A 22233-nucleotide genomic window follows, 5' to 3' on the forward strand; every position below is an offset into this window, starting at 1 on the left:
TGTCTTTGATGAATTATTTCACGTGGAGTTGGATTTTGATGTTTCCGTGCGCCCGTGTTGACTCCGTGTGCGTTTGGGAGCTTGTTTTTGCAAACCTGACATGAGGTTACACTCGCGCTTTCTTTTTGTTGGCCAATTGGACTGAAAATCTACCAGAATGAAAGCTACATTGGCAATGACATTGTTTTGCAGGTCACCTACTATGGAACTGACTTTTTAAATAGTAATATGCGTCCTTGGAGTCTTTTTTTTATGAGCGCCAAATGTGAAAAAAAACAACCATCTCCTTCACTTGTTTATGCCACTTTTCATAGAATAGACACTCAAAGGCTCTCCATGAAGCATGATACCGCTCTGGAAAGAAAATGTAGGCTTTGCTACACACATTAAAATCGATTTTTGACATCATCTAACGCAGGGGTCTCAAACACGTGGCCCGCGGGCCAAATGTGGCCCGCAGGACACCAGTTTGAGGCCCCCGCCTTGATATGAAAGTTTGATATGGATGCTGTATGGTATCATGTACCCAGAAAAAAAAATATCACGTTTGATTAATGTTCATGTTAAAGGTTAAATAACTGTTAATAGTTATCCTCTCTATCCGTGTGGAAGTGGTAAGTTTTTGGCTATTTAAGTTTAAAGGAAATAACTTGGAGGCTACCGTTTAGGTCGCGAGCTCTCTAGTTTGCGAGTTAGCATGTGTTTGAAGACCCCGCAGTTGCGCAATATGTTGTAAATAAAAAGAGTATAAATGTGACTATAGTCGTGTTTTGTCATGTCTACAGGGCTCTAATAATGCTTTGTTCATTTTAATCTGAAAAAAAAAAATTATTTATTATTATTATTGTCTTTATTCTTGATTTGTTTATTTATTTTTCATTTTATTTTGTATAGAAAAATAAAAAGTAAGATATTTGAGAACAGTGGAATGTTTTATCAGAGCTTTTCTTGTAAAAAATCGAAACCAAAGCAAAGTTTATTCATTTTCTGTTTTTAATAAATGCATTTTTTTTTTTTTTTTTTTGAAAACCTGATGGGGCCCAGTCTCGCCCAGACCCTAGCTCCAGTGGCCCCCAAGTAAATTGAATGTGAGACCCCTGATCTAACGTAAACCTTGCATTCTTTTTCTCTCAGCTTTTACGCAGTTCCCTGGTCAACAACCGCACTCAGGCCAAAGTGGCGGAGGAGCTAGGCATGCAAGACTTTGCCATCACCAACGATAAAACCAAACGACCCGTGGCGCTCCGGACTAAGACCCTGGCGGACCTTTTGGAGTGTAGGTGCACACAAACACGTTTATGATAAATAAATATTGAATATCGACAATATTTTGAAAGTCTTTGTGGCGGTGTCTCGGAACACCAGACTTTCCAGACTTGGAAAGGACAGGTTTTATGGTTAACACCCCCACGTCTACCCCCCATTTGATGGGCGGCCATTAGTGATGGACGTATGGATGCTGATAGATATGACCTGCTTGTTTAGTCGTGAGTTGATTGCCGCCAGCTGTTCCAATACGTCCCTGAAACTGTCACCGTTTTATATAACGTAGAGCTTATTGATCGGAGTGCAGCAGTCATTGTACTTTGTATTGACGCACACACACACACACACACACACACACACACCATCCGTTCACAGCTAGACACATTTAGGAAGCAATAAAAAAAAAAAAAAAAAAAGTTTCCCACCAAGACAACTTTTCTCCATCATGTCTTAGAGGCTTTGCATTCAATAGTTTTTAATTAAATAGCTCGTTATTGCTCAATTTTTTTTTTTTTTCCCAGCGCCGGCCCTCAAGTGTGACCGAAACTATTTGGCTGGCACAATAAACAAGATGTAGCAAACGATTCCCAGCCAACGCGTCTCTAATTTGGGCCTGTGACGAGTAACGTCATTAAATCTTCATTTTAACGCTCAGTAGCCAGCGTGTGTGTGCGCGCGCGTGTATGACTTTTGTGTAAACACCTTGATTATTTGACTCTTTTATAAAAGCAGCGTGCTATTTCCTCCCCCGGTTGTTTAAACCACTGTATGAGCCTGCTGAGAAATATATGCTTTTGTGTGTCTACAAATAGCGGAAAAATAACAGCAGCGTCCTTCAACCTCTTGAAGGAACAAAATGATTGGCTTATTTTTTATTTATTATTTCGACGCCTTTTGCAACGCTGCGTGAACAAACAATAAATTATAGTTTAGCATCGCTTAAAAAAATCACAAGATTGCAGCCAATAGGGGGTGTATTTACATGATACTGTTTGTGGGGAGGAGACCAGGGTTCAATTCCACCCTCGGCCATCTCTGTGTGGAGTTTGCATGTTCTCCCTGTGCATGCGTGGGTTTTCTCCGGGTTCTCCGGTTTCCTCCCACAAAACATGCTAGGTTAATTAAATTGCGACTCCAAATTGTCCATAGGTATGAATGTGAGTGTGAATGGTTGTTTGTCTATATGTGCCCTGTGATTGGCTAGCGACCAGTCCAGGGTGTACGCCGCCTTTTCGCCCGAAGACAGCTGGGATAGGCTCCTTCCCACATTCCAAAAACATGCTAGGTTAATTAGCGACTCCAAATTGTCCATAGGTATGAATGTGAGTGTGAATGGTTGTTTGTCTATATGTGCCTTGTGATTGGCTAGCGACCAGTCCAGGGTGTACGCCGCCTCTCGCCTGAAGACGGCTGGGATAGGCTCCCTCCCACATTCCAAAAAACATGCTAGGTTAATTAAATGGCGACTCCAAATTGTCCATAGGTATGAATGTGAGTGTGAATGGTTGTTTGTCTATATGTGCCCTGTGATTGGCTAGCGACCAGTCCAGGGTGTACGCCGCCTCTCGCCCGAAGACGGCTGGGATAGGCTCCCTCCCACATTCCAAAAACATGCTAGGTTAATTAGCGACTCCAAATTGTCCATAGGTATGAATGTGAGTGTGAATGGTTGTTTGTCTATATATTTGCCCTGTGATTGGCTAGCGACTAGTCCAGTGTGTACGCCGCCTTTTGCCGGAAGACAGCTGGGATAGGCTCCAGCACCCCTTGCGACCCTTGTGAGGAAAAGCGGTAGAAAATAAATGAATGAATATATACGGGGGGGTGATGTACTAACCAGGTAGCTGGTACTCGGTTCCCTAGGGATCTTTTTCTTAAATTGGAAGGAGGACAAGAGCACTATATACCATGCTGAGAATCAATCTCTCCATGGGCGTAGAGAGAAAGGGAAAAAGTGGACGACATTGACCATCGAGGCCGCAATGCAGGTAGAGATAAAAACAAAACACCTCCCATCGTTTGCCTTTCAAATCGCAGTGTCGGGCCGGGGTCAGCAAACTGAAAACGAGCGCACATATGAATGTTTGTGCCCCGCAGCGACGGCGGCCCTCTTCCTCAAATATTACCCATCATTCCTCCTCGGCTGAGGAAATAAGCCAAACGGGTGGAGGCGGCTTACATTTGAAATAGTTGGTCATTTCACTTAGATGCAGCTTAGAACTGGCTTTTATTTTACAGCATGGCCGTCATTGTGCACCTTAAACAGACGGGGAAGCTCCGAGTAAAATGTTTCAATTGAATGATCCATTCATCCGTTTATACGCCACATTCCAAGGTTTCACCGCTAAGATGTATTTATCTTCTTATTCCAGCCTTCATCGCAGCGCTCTACATTGATAAAGATCTGGAATACGTGCACACCTTCATGAACGTCTGCTTCTTCCCCCGACTGAAGGTGAGAGAGACCCTTGTTGCTTGGGCCTGATCAATGAGCCCGCCGAGAGACCACTTGGGGGCAGGAGAGAAAAGGGGTCGCGGAGGGGCGTTAATGATGCTGCCCTAATGGTGCGGCGCTGGGGGGTTGCTATTTTGGTCATCCTTAATGGGATGCCATTGATTCAGGAAGACCTCCAGCAGGTGATCGGCATCAAACGTTGTTCAAAAACGCTCACACAGATGTTCAAAAGTACCATAAATACCATAAATTAAAATATAGCTGTAGTGTTTACTACTTTAAATCCCTAAAAATGTTAAAGGAAAACTCATTATTGACATTTTTAAATATTCATTTGATTGATTTGGCGTGTGCAACAAGTGGAACGGGCATGAAAAAAACATTATACTGCATGAAGAGGTAAGTACAGCTGCTAGATGCTGACCACTCATATTTCACATTTGGCTACAGTTGTACATCGTTATGCTGACTAGCTAACTAAACCTCTAATTAAACCAAAAAAGTACCACTTCCACACGACATGGGAGGATACATTTTTTTCACTTTGTCATGTGCAGTATAAGTTATGGTAATATATCGAATTACTGACAGGATACCTCATACTAATACTTTGACCGATTTGACCGATAATAGGCCGTAGTCAACCACGAATCAGGCATTCATTCATTTTCAATGCCGCTTAATCTTCACCAGGGTTGCGAGGGTACGCAGGAGTCCTATCTCAACGGACTTTGGGCGACCCGGGTCACATACAGAACATATAGACAGACAGCCATGACACACCTATGGACAATATAGAGTCAACAATTAACCTATTATTAGCATATTTTTAGAAGAGCCAGATCTTGCACATTTCCTGACTGTGCGGCCACCATGCTAACCAGTAGGCCACCGCGCGGGTATGCAAACACTGTGTGAGCGTTGTTTTGAACCGCGATGTAGCGAGAGACGGCTGTACCGCTATCTATCTCGGGGCGTCGATAAAATAAAAGCACATCAGTTAGCCCGCAGCCGCAGCTGTCAATGATAGTCTCTTTGATTTGGCGCTAATTACAGACCCGTTTCGTGATTTGCTTTGTAGACTTTGCAGTTAATTGAGGTGTTAATTGGAGTATTTATGCTATGCTTGCCTGGCTGGTAGTTGGCAACTAGGAAAGAAGAAACCAGGCGCTGTCAAAACTAGCGTATTAACAGCGGTAACTAAATTTTTTTTTCATTAATTATGTTAAACACATGCCAAGCTACGCCGCTCTGTGATAATGACCCCCATCCCCAAAGAAAATGTAAAGTAAAACATACACATTTATTCATTTCCAATCCAAATCTACGTAGACTTAATGTCCTCTCTCACCCCCGTCCGTCTGTGTCGGAGTGAAGCATAAGGCACATGCGCGGCGGCCCGTGCACTAGTTTGGGATAAAGTGCGGTGGGGCCTCCCCTGTGAAGCTCCACCACCGCGGTCTGATGTGCCGGGCTAATTGCCGTCTCGGTGAGTCTCTCCGGGGAGAATCCCGGCTCTGGAAGGAGCTGAGCTTTGCGTCATGGCCGCCTCATTTCCACTTCCAAGAGGAAAAAGTTGCAAAGCAGAGGCCGGCGCGTCCCCCCCCACCCCCCCCCCCCCCCTTTTTTTTTTTCTCACATTGCGTTGTCTCGCGTTTCATCCAATTTGGGTGAAAACAGAGAAGCAATGAAGGGCCCTCCCTTTGTAATGACTTCTTCTTCTCTCTACTGCACTGTGATTACGCATGAAGAGAGCAAGCATACACAAAAGTGGGCAAAATGCCCCTCCTCGGAAAACTGTGCCATTTGTCTTCTTTGGGCTGCAGCACAGCACAGCACAGTCCACCCACCCACCCACCCCAAGAGATGGGGAAGTGGGAAGGAGAAAAAGGGAAACAAAGTGCAGCGTCTGAGAGGTCGGGAGCAATAAAGCGAGAGGGTAGGCAGCAGAAGCACTCTTTGTAGAAAATTAATAGGAGCAGACAGTTCTGGATTCAAAGTCGGCCTTTTTATGACGAGGCTGCTTCACTGTTAATGGAAGAGCTTTTAGAAGTCCCCCCTGGATAAGGGAAATGTATCAGGGCTGCACACCTGGGAGACTCCCGGTCGTTCCGTATTTCTGGCTGCGGATTGGCTTTTTTCTTAAGTAGGCTGTGATTTGTCCGGATGCAGAGTGCTAGGATGCCGACGCTTGGGCAGGGTCGGGGGTTCCTGGGCTACAAATGAAATAAAAGCCACCGAAACACAGACTTTATTTCTTACATCTCTAAAAAAAAAAAAACATCTCCCACCCTTCCTGTGTGTTGCAGGAGTTCATTCTGAACCAGGACTGGAACGATCCCAAGTCTCAGCTGCAGCAGTGTTGTTTGACCCTGAGGACCGAGGGCAAGGAGCCCGACATCCCTCTGTACAAGTAAGACGTTCCCACACACCATGCCGAGCTGTGAAGGTCATTTCAATGTCAAGCTGGACCACGAGGTCCAGACTAGAAGATCTTGAAATGAAAATGATCTTGATAGAACAACGGCATGAACAGGGCGGCCCTTTTATAGTCTCTTTTCCTTGATGGGTGGAGGCGGGGCCGCTAGCATACACACAGAGTGCAGAGCGGAAATGAAATTAATAGACGGCAATTTTTTTTTCATTGTACTTTTCCTAAAATTAACATTAAAAACTCGTCTTGGAACTTGTAAATAGTAAAAAAAAGAAAAAAAATGTAATTTAACATGCATTAGATGCCTGCTTATGCTATACTAGCTCATCAACACTAATGTGTTTTCATTCCGAGCCAATCCATAAACAGCATTTAATCATAATTGAATGACATTTCATCTTGTTAAAAACACGACCGGCAGTTCGGCATCTAAAATGGCATCCTTCCTCTGTTTGCAAACACAAAAAAAAAACACGTGCGGATGCGTAAAAAAAGCTCCTTGCAGTTGTGATAAATAACCACGGGGGCCCCCTCCCCGGGGAGTCGCTCGTCCTCACACTTTGTCAAAAGGTCAAGTAGCAAGTGTCATTTGACTCGATGCTTGTTGAGAGGCGGCGTATTTGCTGCCATGGCGACTGACAAACATTGTTTATTGTGTAGAGAACAGCGTATACTACAGTAGAAGAAGTATGTACTTAAAGACAGCGGAGTGCTCCCGTCATATAAAGGATCTTTGACTAGCATTTTTTTTTTTTTTTTTCAGTCGTGAACGGTGCTTTGTGACACGTCCCCCCCTGCTGAGATTGGGCTAAGGCGACGCTCGCAAGTGTCTTGTTTGCTGTTGGCGCGTGGTGGCTTGTCAGTGAGAGGAGGGGGGCGGGGGGGGGGGAGTGAATTATTGATACGGGTGTCATAAGTGACCACGCCGCATTAAAAATTGATCGCTCTCCTGAAATAAGTAAATTGTCTGTGAATAATTCAGGGCGACTCCCCAGCTCGCGTGCGGCGTGTTTATGCTAATATTAACATTTCAAAACGTCTCCCAAGTTTTGTCTTTCTGTCTCGTTTCACGCGTTTGTCCCCGCGGAAGGATCCCGACTGACGGCTTGTCTTTCTTTTAAAGGAACGCGTGTAAACCACTTGTTTACCCTGGCAGCTGAACATGTTGTGCGTTGTCTTAATACAGTTGAAACATTAGCGGAGCCCTCCAGACATGAAATAACACCCCTATAGTCACGTTGACATGAGTATTAACCAATACAGTGGATATAATAACATAAAATAACACTAAAATTAGACAAAATTTTGTCATCACTGTAATATTACTGCCACGCCAGTGACCAGTTTAGAATACTACTAGAATACTACGTATCAAAATGCATTTTCTGAATGCCTTATATTTGTATTGTAGTTCATTGTTAAATTTTATGCTTGGAAATGCCATATGTATGCTATAAATATGTAAAGTTAGCATAAAAGGGAGGCCAAAATTTGTGCCAAAAATGAAATAATAAGGAAATCATACGGAAAATAGAGATTTGATTCCAATTCCATGATGATAGATATACTTTCTTTATTGTCAAAATGTCGTTGCTTCCCGTAATAAATATAATATAATAAATAATAAATAATAAATAATAAATAATAAATAATAAATAATAAATAATAAATAATAAATAATAAATAATAAATAATAAATAATAAATAATGTGGAGAATATATAGATGACATCAAATATGAACAATGTACAGCGTAAACAGTAATTTGTACAAATAATTTTAATAATTTTGAATGAATAATAATTTTTGTAGTGAAATTGCCATTTATTAATTTATTATTAATGATAAATAATGTGGAGAATAAATAGATGACATCAAATATGAACAATGTGCAGCGTATACAGTAATTTGTACAAATAATTTAAATAATTTTGAATGAATAATAATTTTGTAGTGAAATTGCCATTCATTAAATAATAAATAATAAATAATAAATAATAAATAATAAATAATAAATAATAAATAATAAATAATAAATAATAAATAATAAATAATAAATAATAAATAATAAATAATAAATAATAAATAATAAATAATAAATAGATGACATCAAATATGAACAATGTACAGCGTAAACAGTCATTTGTACAAATAATTGAAATAATTTTGAATAAATAGTAATAATTTAAAGAACTAGAGATTCCGTCATTCAGGCCTCGGCAGCGTTCCTCGGCTGGAATGGTGCCGCGCCCCGGCCCACCTCTTCCAGTCCTGCCAACGGAGAGGAAGTGGGCCATGCCTGGACACGGATCAGTTCGCTCACGCTCGTCCAAGGGTGCGACTTGGCGAGCGCGAATGCCCTAAAGGTGCTCAGATGGCCTCTGCCACCAAATAAAAGAGCACTTTGCCTTGTGATGAATTATATTCGTTCCACTTGAAAAATGTGCTTCATTTCTTTTTTCTTTTTCCTCCAGCGTCCTTGTGTTTGCCCCCCTCCCCCTTCCCCCCTCCCTCACTCGAGTATTAATGATATTTCTCTTGTGTTTGTTTCTCTGTTTGCAGAACGCTGCAGACGGTGGGACCCTCGCACGCTCGCACCTACACCGTCGCCGTCTACTTCAAGGGCGAGCGCATCGGCTGCGGCAAAGGGCCCAGGTGAGCTCCGCTCGTAAAAGTCTGGCGTCTAATGGGCCGCCGACGTTTATTAGCGCAATTAAGCCCGCCTAGCGGGCGATGCATTATGCACAATGAAAATGAATCGATCCATTATTGATTTGACGTAAAAGTGCGTTATGGAAAAACGCGCACGAAGGCGACTCGAGCAGATGGTTGCGCGTCTCTGCTCCTTTTCAGGTGCACAGGAAGCCGCCGGCAATCCCACTTAAATACATCAAACACCCACCCAAAGCCCCCTCAGCCGCCTCCGACGTGAAAGCGAGCTAATCTGCCGATAAGTTTGTCTCCTCCATTGGATCTTTGACAGCTTATTCTTTTCCATATTTACGCCACTTAATCTCCCCCAGCCTCCTCGCGCACGGGGGTGACGCCGCGTGGCGAAGCACAAACATCGCCTGGCGCCGCGCCGCCGGCAGGCTTAGCGCCTTGAGATGCCCCTACCTGGGATTGTTTAGCAAAACAAATAGAAAGCATATTTGATAATCCTCCATATTTTTTTTTTGTTATTTTGACAGATTAAAAAAAGGTAAAATATGCTAAAGACCTTTTCTTTGCTTTTGTGTTTTCTTGTAGCATCCAACAGGCAGAAATGGGAGCCGCCATGGATGCGCTTGACAAATGTGAGCAGTTTGGCATACACCACACACACACACACACACACACACACACACACACACACACTCGCGTTGACCATTAGCCTTGGCTGCACAGTGCGAGGCGGCTGCCACAGAGCCAGTTGGTGGCGCCATCTTGGCTGTTTGAAGTGCTGGCAGGCACGTGTCCGCGTCCAAGACCGAGCCCAAGCGGCGCTGAGCATCCTCGAGCATGTCAATGCTCTGCCGCCGCTGCTGCCGTTGCCGCTTGTTGTTGTCGTCGTGGTCGTGGGCTGCGTGCGGTTTGTGTTTTTTTATATTTGAACGAGCCAGGCTTCACGCGCCCTCGGGGGGGACCCTCTCGGGCTCAGAACTCTTCTTCTGGTCCTCTTCAGAGCCTTCTTGGCTGGTTTTTCATCTCACCATCAAAGTCCACTTGAATAAAAGTGCTACGCGCGCCTCGCTGCACAGTCGAGTAGTGACAACACGCGACATTGGCCTCTTAAAAATACATAAGGGGGGAAAACTTCATTGTTAAAGGTCCGCATTCGTGCAAAACGTGACTTTTTAACGATGTAGCGTGTCTTCCCGAGAGCCTATTTATGAGCAACAAACCTCACGATGCTGCTGTTGTAATGTAATATTAGCACATTAGCACATTAGCATCACGTAGCCACCGTCCCACTCCTTAATGTACGTCGTTGTATGTTGTAAATTGGCAGTACACAATCCAGTTAAACACAGCTCATTAGCATTAAAGCTACAGGCACAAAACTGTTGAATAGAATATTTATTAAAATGTCGCAATACTCCGTAACGGTGCCTACCGGAGCGCAGTGTGTAATTACAGCAAACATTTTAATCTTTGGCCCTTATTTTTGGGCAGGACCCGGCATTACGCTACATGAATCATGTCTGCAATTAGCTGTTCATTGAGCTAATTAGCTGGAGGTGAGCGCTCGGCCCAAAGGGGCCCGATGGCGGCGTCGCCGAGGTCAAACTTTGATTCTATTTGTCCGCTAAATGATGGATACTGTTTGTTCGGCTCGGCTTTAGCTCCTTATTGAAGACTCCTCGTGTCTCATTATTTGCCGCGTTCCCCTCACCAGGGGGGGCGGGGTTCAGCGCGCAACGCTTCCTTCGCTCCTCCCTTCCTTCCTCTCCCCAGCGTCCGCCGTGTCAGCCTGATTGATGGACGCTCGTAAATGAACGTTTCCTCTTCATAAATTGCCGTTTCATGCGACTAGATTACGAACGGCCTTTCGAAAGAAAGGTCACTTCGTTTGGGAAATCGGCATTTTTTTTTTTTTAATTCACTTTATTTAAACTGGGGGTGTCCAACATGCAGCCTGGGGCCCATCGGTGACATTGTCTTGCTGCATCTTGTATACGTAGCATATAGGACGACGTGCGTCACAACTTTCATTAGAGCCATTAAAAAAAATTTAAAAAGTTATTCTCCCATTGAGTGTGGAAGTGGTAGTACTTTAAGTTTACAATAAATACGTTGGAGGCTAACTAGCTTGCTACAATATATGCTATGAGCCGAGTGTCAAGATGACTACATAGTATTTGTAGTATATAGTATTTAGAAATATAATAGTATTTTTTATAATAGTATTTAGAAAGTCAAACAGCTTTTCTGTGCGGTAAAACTACAAAAGTATTTCAGTAGTACTTCATGGAAATTAATTTGTCAGTTGGGTCTGGAACACAGATGCTAACCCGCCATTTTGTTTGAAGGACCGCCAGTCACATGCTAGCCATGTTTCCTTTACAAAGCGACTTTGTTGTAAGCATCAAAATTAGCCATGCTAGCGTTTAGCTAAACAAAGCTCGACAATCTCAAGATGGTGCCCGTCGTCCTGTCATTTATTGGACCCCCCCTGGATTAAAACGCCCCCGTCTCTCACTGTGATTGTTAGCTAACGAAGGACATGAGTTGCGGTGTCATGTTCCCGTGTTATTGATTGGCTACGAGCCGCTCGCTGGCTTGGAGTCGGCGCCCGACTTCCTGATGTGGAAGACGTTCCATCCTGATGGAACGCGTGACCGCCGCCATGTCAGAGGTAAAGGGTTGAGTCGGACAGCTCGGGCCTCATTAAACCCGTCCCGGCTCAGCGATGGCGGCGGCGTTCATCCACAGCGCCCTTGACGGGCCGCCGTTGGATGTGACGTTGAGTCAAGGCGCCTGCCGGCAGGAACATGAGTGCCGACAAACGAGGTAGCGAGCGCGGTTCCTCTGGATTAGTGAAGCTGAGGAGCATCTCAAAGACCTTTTCACGTCTTCACGACAATGCCGGAGAGAAGGGGGGGGGGGGGGGGCGGGGCCTCAGCGAGACCCTGTAGCGCCATTGGCTCTAATCTCAGCATGAGAAAGCGTCTGATGCAACCCCGAGCAAAACATGAAAGATGGCTCCCTGTCAAAGCCGACATGGCCGCCGCTCTACGGGCGCGTCTTTTTTTTCAGTCAACGCGTATGTCTTGCCTCATTTTCAGTCGCCTCGCTTCCTTTTTTTTTAATCGGCGACAGTCGGCCGCCATCTTGGACAGGAAGTAGAGTGTTGTGGGTAAACAGGAGTGACTTATTGGAGTTAATCAGCATGCAGATGAGCCGCCGTCTCCGAGGAGCCGACAGCTGAGACGCATCAACATATCCGCCGTGTGTGCGCGCCGTCTACTTTCTCGCCACGCGTGTTAAATAATGGAACGCCGGAGTCTTGTCCTCTCGAGACAAGTGTAGGTTTCCTTAGCGGAGCCGTTACCCAATAGACTGTCGGCGCGTGGGTGCACGAGTGCTTCGCGTCGTCGTTGATGTTGTTGTTGTTGACGAGTGTCTGCGGAGCGGAGCGTGAACCTTTTTCGAGGGCCTTCCTGCCGCGTTGTCCAGGCGAAGCGCTCGCTGGCACTTCAGCTCAAGTGTCTAGCGTTAGGTTTAAGACGTGTACAACTAAGAACGGCATTGACTAGCGTGTCTGTAGCTTTAATGCTAATGAGCTGTTTGTGTCAACGCTAAAGTGCTAACATTAGACTCTCATTCCCATTCACTCTCATTCCCACGCCCGTCTCTGACTGACAGATAGTAACCAGAACTTTTTTTTTTTTTTTTTTTTTTTTTTTAAGATGCATAGTGAAGCCCAGGGCCTCTTTTCTCCAAACTGCATCAAAGAAAGAAAAAAAAAGATGATAGAATTTTCCCATGTTTGCTGCTCATTAAAAGGCTCTCGGGATGCACTTTACTCTCGGAACGTCATTAAAAAGTCGGGAATGTCAGATTTTGTTCATGATCCACTGTCTTAACTTAACTCAGGGGTGTCCTAACTTTTTCCACCGAGGCCGCATATGGAAAAAGTCAAATGATGCAGCGGCCATTTTGATAATGTACGTTTAAAATAAACAAGCTGTTAGCTATAGCCGACAAAGCCGATTATTAACATTGTTTTTAATGTCATTTACCCTGTGCTGTATTGCTAACTAGCGCGCAGACCTCACAGCTAGGAGACCCGAGTCTCTGTGTGGAGTTTGCACGTTCTCCCCGCGCATGCGTGGGTTTTCTCCCACATTCCAAAAACATGCTAGGTTAATTAGCGACTCCAAATTGTCCATCGGTATGAATGTGAGTGTGAATGGTTGTTTGTCTATATGTGCCCTGTGATTGGCTGGCTGGCAACCAGTCCAGGGTGTACCCCGCCTCTCGCTCGTAGACAGCTGGGATAGGCTCCAGCACCCCCCACGACCCTTGTGAGGATAAGCGGTAGAAAATGAATGAATGAATGTATTAACTAACTAACCATTAGTTCATGCTAAATGACCCGCCACGGGGCCAAAGAAATTTGAGTACCAGCAATTTGATGAACACTACAAAATTCTGTCTCGCCGTGATAATAATAATAATTGAACATATTTCCGCATGTAAAACTATAAAGAATATATTTTTGGCGTTGGATGTTGCGTCATATTCTAGCTAATAAAAGAGCATTTAATGTCTGGTTTCTACTTATTTCTACTAAGTCTCTTAATAATGATGATGTCAGCCCAACACGCGGGTCTAATTTACCGCCACGCCCTCATTCCTAACCAAAAAGAACAGCGTCCCGAGCCCCGCCTTCCCATCTTTTATGGCTGACCGGACCGATGACGCCACGGCCGCTAACGCTCTCCTCCTCTGTTCCTCCGCCCCTCCCACAGATAACTTCCCACAGATGGCTCATCAGAAGCGCTTCATCGAGCGTAAATACCGGCAGGAGCTGAAGGAGATGCGACGCGAGCGGGAGCGCCAGGAGAGCGACGAGCCCGACGACGGCAGGAAGTGAAGACGAAACCAAGCACAGGTGGCAACACACTCGTCATCTTTAACGCAAAAAAAAAAAAGATACGTACGTGTTAAAGCCTGAATGTGAAGCTAAATACATATTATAAATAAAGTTATTTGCAAATAATCCAATTGGCTAGCGCTACAGTTGTTAGGGGTGGAACCATTCATTTCAATAACCATTCCGTTCGTCCAGCCAAAACCATTCAGGAAGTTCAAATCGATTCCTTTTTAGTGTGATGCTGAAGTTTGCTAGATTCCGGTACCAATAAATGATGGCTAAGAAACATACAAGTAAATAATATAATAATAATCTAATCTAATCTAATCTAATATAATATAATATAATATAATATAATATAATATAATATAATATAATATAATATAATAATAATTTCATGCCGCAAAATAGCATACCCATTGCTTTAACAGCACGGTGATAATCTCATAATATATAATATAATATAATTAATATAATATAATAATAATTTCATGCTGCAAAATAGTGTACCCATTGCTTTAACAGCGCGGTGATAATCTCATAATATAATTAATATAATATAATAATAATAATAATAATAATTTCATGCCGCGAAATAGCGTACCTGTTGCTTTAACAGTGCGGTGATAATCTCATAATATAATATAATTAATATAATAATAATAATAATTTCATGCCGTGAAATAGCATACCTATTGCTTTAACAGCGCGGTGATAATCTCATAATATAATTAATATAATATAATAATAATAATAATAATTTCATGCCGCAAAATAGCATACCTATTGCTTTAACAGCGCGGTGATAATCTCATAATATAATATAATTAATATAATAATAATAATAATAATAATAATAATAATAATAATAATAATAATAATAATAATAATAATAATAATAATAATAATAATAATAATTTCATGCCGCGAAATAGCATACCTATTGCTTTAACAGCGCTGTGATCATCTCATAATATAATATAATAATAATAATAATAATAATAATAATAATAATAATAATAATAATAATAATAACAATAATTTCATGCCGCCAAAATAGCGTACCCATTGCTTTAACAGCACGGTGGCGCCACGGACCTTAGCAAGTACGACAAAACGTATTCTAACTTAGGCCGAACAGAGTAGCCGCTAACAGTTTCCGCGTTAGCCTAGCATGCGCAGTACAGCAGCATGTTGTCATGGTTTCCACGCCACGCCGCCAATCGTATGTCCGCAGTCAAAATGATCCGATAACAAAATCATATTTATGACTTTCATCTCCTACGTAACTTTGATTTAATTTAATTTAACTTAACTTTAATGTAATTTAATTAAATTTAAATTAAATTTAAATTAAATTTAAATTAAATTTAAATTAAATTTAAATTAAATTAAATTAAATTAAATTAAATTAAATTTAATTTAATTTAATGTAATTTAATTTTAATTTTAATTTTAATTTTAATTTTAATTTTAATTTAACTTTAACTTTAATTTAACTCGCCTTCACAGCATCCGTGCGCCCCCGTCTCCAGGCATAGCTAATCAACGTCAGCAAAATCCAACTGTTTATCATTAAAAGTACTAAAATCCTCCGCGTAGTGTTACATTGTCTCGTTTCGATGATCTTTGAAACCGTCTTAGAGCGACATGTCTTGCAGAACAAGCTATGTCAGGCGGATCGCAGGAATAGCAATCAATAAATTAGATGGATGCTTCCACCCCTACCAGCCTTTCTAAAAATAACAATGGCAGCAAACAGGCGGCTTTCCAAGAATATTTAATCGCGTCATATAAATATTCAGTACAAAATCTCACGTTGTACAAAGCAAAAGTAATGGGACGGCCAAACCACAAAGACCATGTTTTTCTCTCTCTCCCCCCCGCCCCCCAGAACCGGAGGACCACATTTGTCAACGCCGGCGTCTACACATGGACAACCAACACATCTACGAGGACGCCGCCGCCATGTTTGAGTCAAGAGGAGGGTGAAGAAAAAAGATGAGTCAAAACGCTTGTCCTCCATCTTGTCGTCCTCCGTCCATCTCGCCGGTAAGGGGGGCCGTAGAGCGTTGAGTTTTTTTAAACGGTAGCTAGCGTCTTTAGCCCTCCATTGGCCGTCTTCCAAAAGGTTCCGTCGCGGGAACCAGACCAACCAGCGTTAGTCTGTCGGCTGCGCTGGGAGGTTTGTTTAGATGAAGAAAAAAGCAAAGGAGTGGGATGTCTGTACAGTGTATTGTAGCATGTAACGTACACAAGCTAAGATCACAACACGCAGCGTGAAACACTTAAGTAGACGACTGCGTGTCCATCACAGGCAGCGGCGGAGTCGAAACAGAAAAACCATTGGTAGATACTCAGGTGGGCGGTACCGCGCCCTAACTAACACGTGACGGGGGGTAGGGGGGGGACACACGACGCCAGGCCCAAGAACGTCCGTGTCCGCCGCCCCGTTAAGAGTCGCTGTCGTCGGCGCCGTACATGTCGGCCAGTTTCTTAAAGCGCGGCCCCCACTCGCTCAGGTAGTTGTAGTCCTGCTCGCCCTCCGTGGTGGCCGACTCCAGCGAGCTGAGCGACTCGGCCACGGAGCCGCTGCCCTCGTAGGCGTAGGTGGCCAGCGAGTCGTACGGCGGCGCCGTGGGGTCGCTGTCGTTGTCCTGGATGCGCTGGTTGATGAAGTCCCGCACGTCGCCGTTGTTGTCGTCCCGGGCCGAGGGGGGCGCCGGTCGTCGGGTGGGGGGGTAGTAGGCCTCGGGGAGGATGTCCCGCCGCTGCTTGGCGTCCTCGATGGCCTCGGGGTTGCGCAGCGTGCCGATGTCGAAGGCCTGGGTGTCCTCCTCTCCGCCGCCCTCGTCGTTGTAGCTGACCACGTTGTCCCGTACGTCCTCCTTGGAGATGATCAGAGGCTCCTTCTTTCGCTGCCGCCTCAGGGCGGCGAACAGAACTACGATCACTGCGGGCACAGCGACAAGTTAGTCAAGCGTGGAGGACAGGTCACGTGTTCCTGTCCTCCGCCGCCGCGCCACATCACAATTTAGTAACAATACAATACATAATATAATATACAATACATAATACAACGCTGACGGGGTCAAACATGGACGCGCTTTAGCTCGGACTTTTTCTTCACACTCAACCTGGCTGGTTAACTCCAAGTACGCCGGAACATCCTGGAACCGTCCTCACGTGTAACGTTACATAACATCACTTGCTATGGACTTTAATACCACAATGTATGTTTGTTTTTCTACTAATTAAATACTTCATTACGCAAAACTATTCACGACTTTTCTCATTATTTTTATGCCAATATTGACTTGGATTTTGTAGGCTATTTGTCTATTAGTTTTTAGTTTAGAGTTTCTTTTTTAAACACTAACATTTTAATCTGGCTAGTCTAAGTTTTTAATGCTATTTGTTTTTTTTAAACAGTATTTAACATTTATATATTTTATCTTTAATTGGCTAGTCTAGTTTTTAATGCTGTTTGGGTTTTTTTTTAAATAATAAAACACTAAATATTTAACACTAAAATGTATCTAATTTATATTTTTAGGTTTGATTTTGTATATTTATTTTGGTTATTTTTAACTGTTTTTTTAAAGTTTTTCATTCTATTTGATGTTTTTTTTTAAGTTACATTTTTCTATATTTATTTCGGTTATTATCTTTTCAGTGCTATTTGTTTTTGTTTTGTTTTTTTTTAACAGTATTTAACGTTTATCGCCATTTTTAGGGTCACTTTTCTATATTTATTTTGGTTATTATCTTTAACTGGCCAGTCTGTTTTTTTTTTAAACACTAACATTTATCGCCATTTTTAGGTTTGATTTTGTATATTTATTTTGATTATTTTTAACTGGCTAGTCTTAAGTTTTTCATTCTATTTGTTGTTTTTTGTTTTTGTTTTTAACAGTATTTAACGTTTATCGCCATTTTTAGGGTCACTTTTCTATATTTATTTTGGTTATTATCTTTAACTGGCCAGTCTGTTTTTTTTTTAAACACTAACATTTATCGCCATTTTTAGGTTTGATTTTGTATATTTATTTTGATTATTTTTAACTGGCTAGTCTTAGGTTTTTAATGCTATTTGTTTTTTTTAGGTAAAATTTTCTATATTCCTGTTATTATCTTTTCAATGCTATTTGTTTTTGTTTTTTTTTAACAGTATTTAACATTAATCGACATTTCAAGGTTCACTTTTCTATATTTATTTTGGTTTTTATCTTTAACTGGCTAGTCTACGTTTTTAAGTTTTTAATGCTATTTATTTAAACAGTGTTTAACATTTATCGCCATATTTAGGTTCTATATTTATTTTGGTTATTAACTTTAATTGGCTAGTGTAAGTTTTTAAAGTTTTAAAAGAGTTTGTACTCACTCAGCAAGATCAAGACGCACAGCAAGATGGCCACCAGCGCCCCCGTGCTCAGCCCCGCTTTGGCCGTCAGCGCCTCGGCGTTGCACAGCTTCATGTTGCCCTCGCGGTCGCACGTGCAGACCCTGACGGTGAGCGTGTTGGTGCTGCTCCGCACCGGCATGCCGCCGTCCGAGATGACCACGGGCACGTGGTAGACGCTCTTCAGGAGGCTGCTGTAGCTGTTCCTCCGCGTCAGGATCCACGCCGTGTTGTCTGAAACATCCGGAAGAAACGCTCACCGCTGGACATCGCGCTGGAAAAACGTCAGACGTTACCTCGGTTGTCGCGGACGGAGAAGTTGGCCTTCCCGGCGGCTTCCTGGGCCAGGCTGAAGAAGAAGCGATGCCCTCCCAGAGGCTCGTCCGGGTCTGTGGCGCTCACCGTTTGGATCCTCTGGAAGCGGAAAAGACCGGTCAGCGACAACAAACTCACTTTGGTTAGTTAGCTTAGCACCCGCAAGCGCCCCCACCTGGTTAGCCTTGGCGTTCTCGCACACGAACGTCTCGTAGTTGGTGGCGAAGGTGGGGGCGTTGTCGTTGATGTCCAGCACTCTGATGTGGACCGGCACGCGGCTGATCTGTCGAAGGTTGTCTGGGGAAACACGTCATCGTCAAATACTTTTTTACTACCTTTACAAGTACTTTAAATGATTCATTTACATAAATATACTTTTTTTCATATATTTTTTTATTTATTTCAGCAGCCATTTTCATTGACATTATGATATACTAACAACAATTGAAATACACTTACTATTACTATTAAGTATTTGCCATAATTTATTGTTTATTTTTTTCCCACGGTACTTGGTTACTGCATAGTACACCAATACAACTTTGGGAGTACAGACAATGTTACAATACTTTAAAATTAAGTGTTAATTTATCCAAAAATAGCATTAAATAAACTTAAGTTGTTTCAAATTGATAGTATTTGAAATTGCAAAAAATGTCATTAATTTCTAAAAATAAATTTAATTAAATATTGTACTTTTTCAAATCAAAATATTTATCCTATCCTACCTGCAAATAACATTTTTTCTGATTAATTTATTTAATTTTGAAATGAATTTATTCAAATATAGTAAATATTGTATAGCAAATATTTAGACGTGTTTAATTTGTTTATGTATGTATTATGTATTTTGTATGTACTATGTATTGTACTCACTGAACTCTGAGGCGATGACAGAGATGTTGTGCCAGGCGTTCTCCTCGCGGTCCAACTCTCGGAGGAGGAAGACGGAGCCGTTGACGGCGTGGACATCAAACACTCGGTCCATGTCGGTGCGTCGGTCGATGGAATACCTGAGAGAGAGAGAGAGACAAGGTAGGACACGTTTTACCTCTAACATGTAATATCCCTGATCCTATCCATCCCGGTCACTCCCAATGAGAACCTTAGCATCCTCATCTCCGTTTCACCTCCTTTTCACAATCTGCATTTTTCTGAACTGTTGACCCCAAGTACTTCAAATTCTCTACCTTCTTTATCTCTTTCCCCTGTAACCTCACTCTTCCACTCGGGTTCCTCTCATTCACACACATAGTATACTACATAGTATATAGCATTGCTAGCAAAACACTCCACTTTATGTATGTATATGTCAACTCACTGCTCATCTTCTTTTTACACTTACAGGATCAACATGCTGGCCACAGTTTGACCCTGGAACAGACTATTTGTGTTTGCTAGCGATCAAGTGGAATAAAAGCAGCGAGTCGACTTGAAGGAGGACGAGTGACACAACACTTCATCATCCTCCTCCCTCGCCATGTCCTATTAAAGATGGCTCCCTCGTGCCAAACGCCCCCACGCCCCGCCCCCACACACACTCCCCCATCCCTTCAGGCGGCGGCGCATTCTACCTCCCTTCCTCCCTCCGCCTCCAAATGCCACGGGCCAGCTAGCCGGCTGATGATGGCCGATAAAAGAGAATCATATCATATTTGACACCTGCAATAAAGTGCGAGAACTTCAACCTTGAGAGCCAACTCCCTCGGTGCATCATAAAAACACAGAAAAGGAAAACCACGTGTCCTTAGGAAGCCTCCTCTGTTGTCTCCTTTTTAGGGGGGACGGGGTCCTCGCTTCTTATAAAGATTTTGCTGTATTACCTTACAGAACCTACTATAAGCCAAGTAGATAATTACTTCAATGATTTCTTGGAGGACAAGTAGCGCTACCTGACAGGACTGCGTTTGATGTCCGGATCGGAGGCGCTGACGGACCCGATGATGGTGTTGGGCGTGGCGTCCTCTTTGACCTCCATGATGTAGCTGGCTCGCTCAAACACGGGCGGCTCGTCCACATCCTCCACCGTGATCTTGATGGACGCCTCGTCCCTGAACGGCCCCGCCGAGAAGAAACGCGGGCTGACGTGGACGTTCTCCACCTGCACGCGTAGCCCATACTGACGCTTCCTTTCAAAGTCCAGCAGCTGCAAGACAGGAGCAGGGACGTAGGTTAGGATTTCTGATTCAGTTCTTAACATCCCATCATTTATGCACCATTAGTGACCCGGATGCTAGCATGCTAATGTCCAAAGGACCAAATGTTTTTCTTCCAAATCCTGCAGTCAAACCAACACCACCTCCCTCAGACTCCCGCGTCTTTGAAGGACCGTCAGGGTCCAGATGGGACTGATTCCCACTTGACGAGCTACTTTAATTAGGGGCTTCAGAACACACACACACAGACTGCCCACCGTGCCGCCATGGCAACAGAGAGCAATTATGTCATCTTGCACTTAATGGCGGCAATCGATGGCGGCCGCCGAGGGCTCCTTCCCCGCCTGATAAGATGACTGTTACATCCTGTCGATCGAACGTCAAGGAAAATCCATACGCGCATGTCGGAACGATGACTCGTGCCTACGTACTTCCTACACGCTGTCACACGCTACCGCTCGACGACGGGAGCGTCTACTTCGATTTGTTTTTAATGCCCAGAAGAGCCCAAAAATGGCATAAAATGCCAAAGTTTGAGGGTGTCCATTTTTGAAAAAAACGTAAGGGGTTAGTATGGCGTTTTTTTCAAATTTTTCAACTTGCTGAAAATGCACTTTTCTGGTCAAAAAGACACAGGAAACCTCACACACACTCAACAGGGGGCCCAGAAACACCCAAAAATGGCATAAAATGCCAAAGTTTGAGGGTGTCCATTTTTGAAAAAAACGTAAGGGGTTAGTATGTCGTTTTTTTCAAATTTTTCAACTTGCTGAAAATGCACTTTTCTGGTCAAAAAGACACAGGAAACCTCACACACACTCAACAGGGGGCCCAGAAGCACCCAAAAATGGCATAAAATGCCAAAGTTTGAGGGTGTTGATTTTTGAAAAAAACGTAAGGGGTTAGTATGTCGTTTTTTTCAAGTTTTTCAACTTGCTGAAAATGCACTTTTCTGGTCAAAAAGACACAGGAAACCTCACACACACTCATCAGGGGGCCCAGAAGCACCCAAAAATGGCATAAAATGCCAAAGTTTGAGGGTGTCCATTTTTGAAAAAAACGTAAGGGGTTAGTATGTCGTTTTTTTCAAATTTTTCAACTTGCTGAAAATGCACTTTTCTGGTCAAAAAGACACAGGAAACCTCACACACACTCAACAGGGGGCCCAGAAGCACCCAAAAATGGCATAAAATGCCAAAGTTTGAGGGTGTCCATTTTTGAAAAAAACGTAAGGGGTTAGTATGTCGTTTTTTTCAAATTTTTCAACTTGCTGAAAATGCACTTTTCTGGTCAAAAAGACACAGGAAACCTCACACACACTCATCAGGGGGCCCAGAAGCACCCAAAAATGGCATAAAATGCCAAAGTTTGAGGGTGTCCATTTTTGAAAAAAACGTAAGGGGTTAGTATGTCGTTTTTTTCAAGTTTTTCAACTTGCTGAAAATGCACTTTTCTGGTCAAAAAGACAGCGGAAACCTGACACACACTCAACAGGGGGCCCAGAAGCACCCAAAAATGGCATAAAATGCCAAAGTTTGAGGGTGTTGATTTTTGAAAAAAACGTAAGGGGTTAGTATGGCGTTTTTTTCAAATTTTTCAACTTGCTGAAAATGCACTTTTCTAG

At 43.1% G+C, this 22233-nt stretch overlaps 2 protein-coding genes across 4 annotated transcripts in view; one reads left to right on the forward strand and one right to left on the reverse strand.

The window, feature by feature from the left end:
• The window catches only part of drosha (drosha ribonuclease III), a 180891-nt gene extending 163888 nt beyond the window's left edge, over positions 1–17003 (forward strand). For 2 of the 3 annotated variants that reach the window (XM_058059587.1, XM_058059588.1), the window contains exons 38-44: positions 1135–1276; positions 3639–3721; positions 6031–6134; positions 8717–8809; positions 9404–9450; positions 13612–13754; positions 15631–17003. In XM_058059587.1, the coding sequence (XP_057915570.1) occupies positions 1135–1276; positions 3639–3721; positions 6031–6134; positions 8717–8809; positions 9404–9450; positions 13612–13736 (594 nt within the window). In that variant the 3' untranslated portion in view covers positions 13737–13754; positions 15631–17003. Of the gene's footprint in view, positions 1–1134; positions 1277–3638; positions 3722–6030; positions 6135–8716; positions 8814–9403; positions 9451–13611; positions 13755–15630 lie in introns of those variants that run through there. The other variant, XM_058059589.1, reaches the window with a different exon arrangement.
• LOC131108561 (cadherin-6-like) overlaps positions 15217–22233 on the reverse strand; it is a 354525-nt gene continuing 347508 nt past the window's right edge. The window contains exons 25-30 of the mRNA XM_058059595.1: positions 20346–20599; positions 19330–19466; positions 18629–18750; positions 18435–18552; positions 18121–18372; positions 15217–16689 (exon numbers count right to left, since the gene is read on the reverse strand). Of these exons, the coding sequence (XP_057915578.1) occupies positions 16190–16689; positions 18121–18372; positions 18435–18552; positions 18629–18750; positions 19330–19466; positions 20346–20599 (1383 nt within the window). The 3' untranslated portion in view covers positions 15217–16189. The remainder of the gene's footprint in view (positions 16690–18120; positions 18373–18434; positions 18553–18628; positions 18751–19329; positions 19467–20345; positions 20600–22233) is intronic.

This window comes from Doryrhamphus excisus, chromosome 21 (genome assembly GCF_030265055.1).
Source record: "Doryrhamphus excisus isolate RoL2022-K1 chromosome 21, RoL_Dexc_1.0, whole genome shotgun sequence".
NCBI lineage: Eukaryota > Metazoa > Chordata > Actinopteri > Syngnathiformes > Syngnathidae > Doryrhamphus > Doryrhamphus excisus.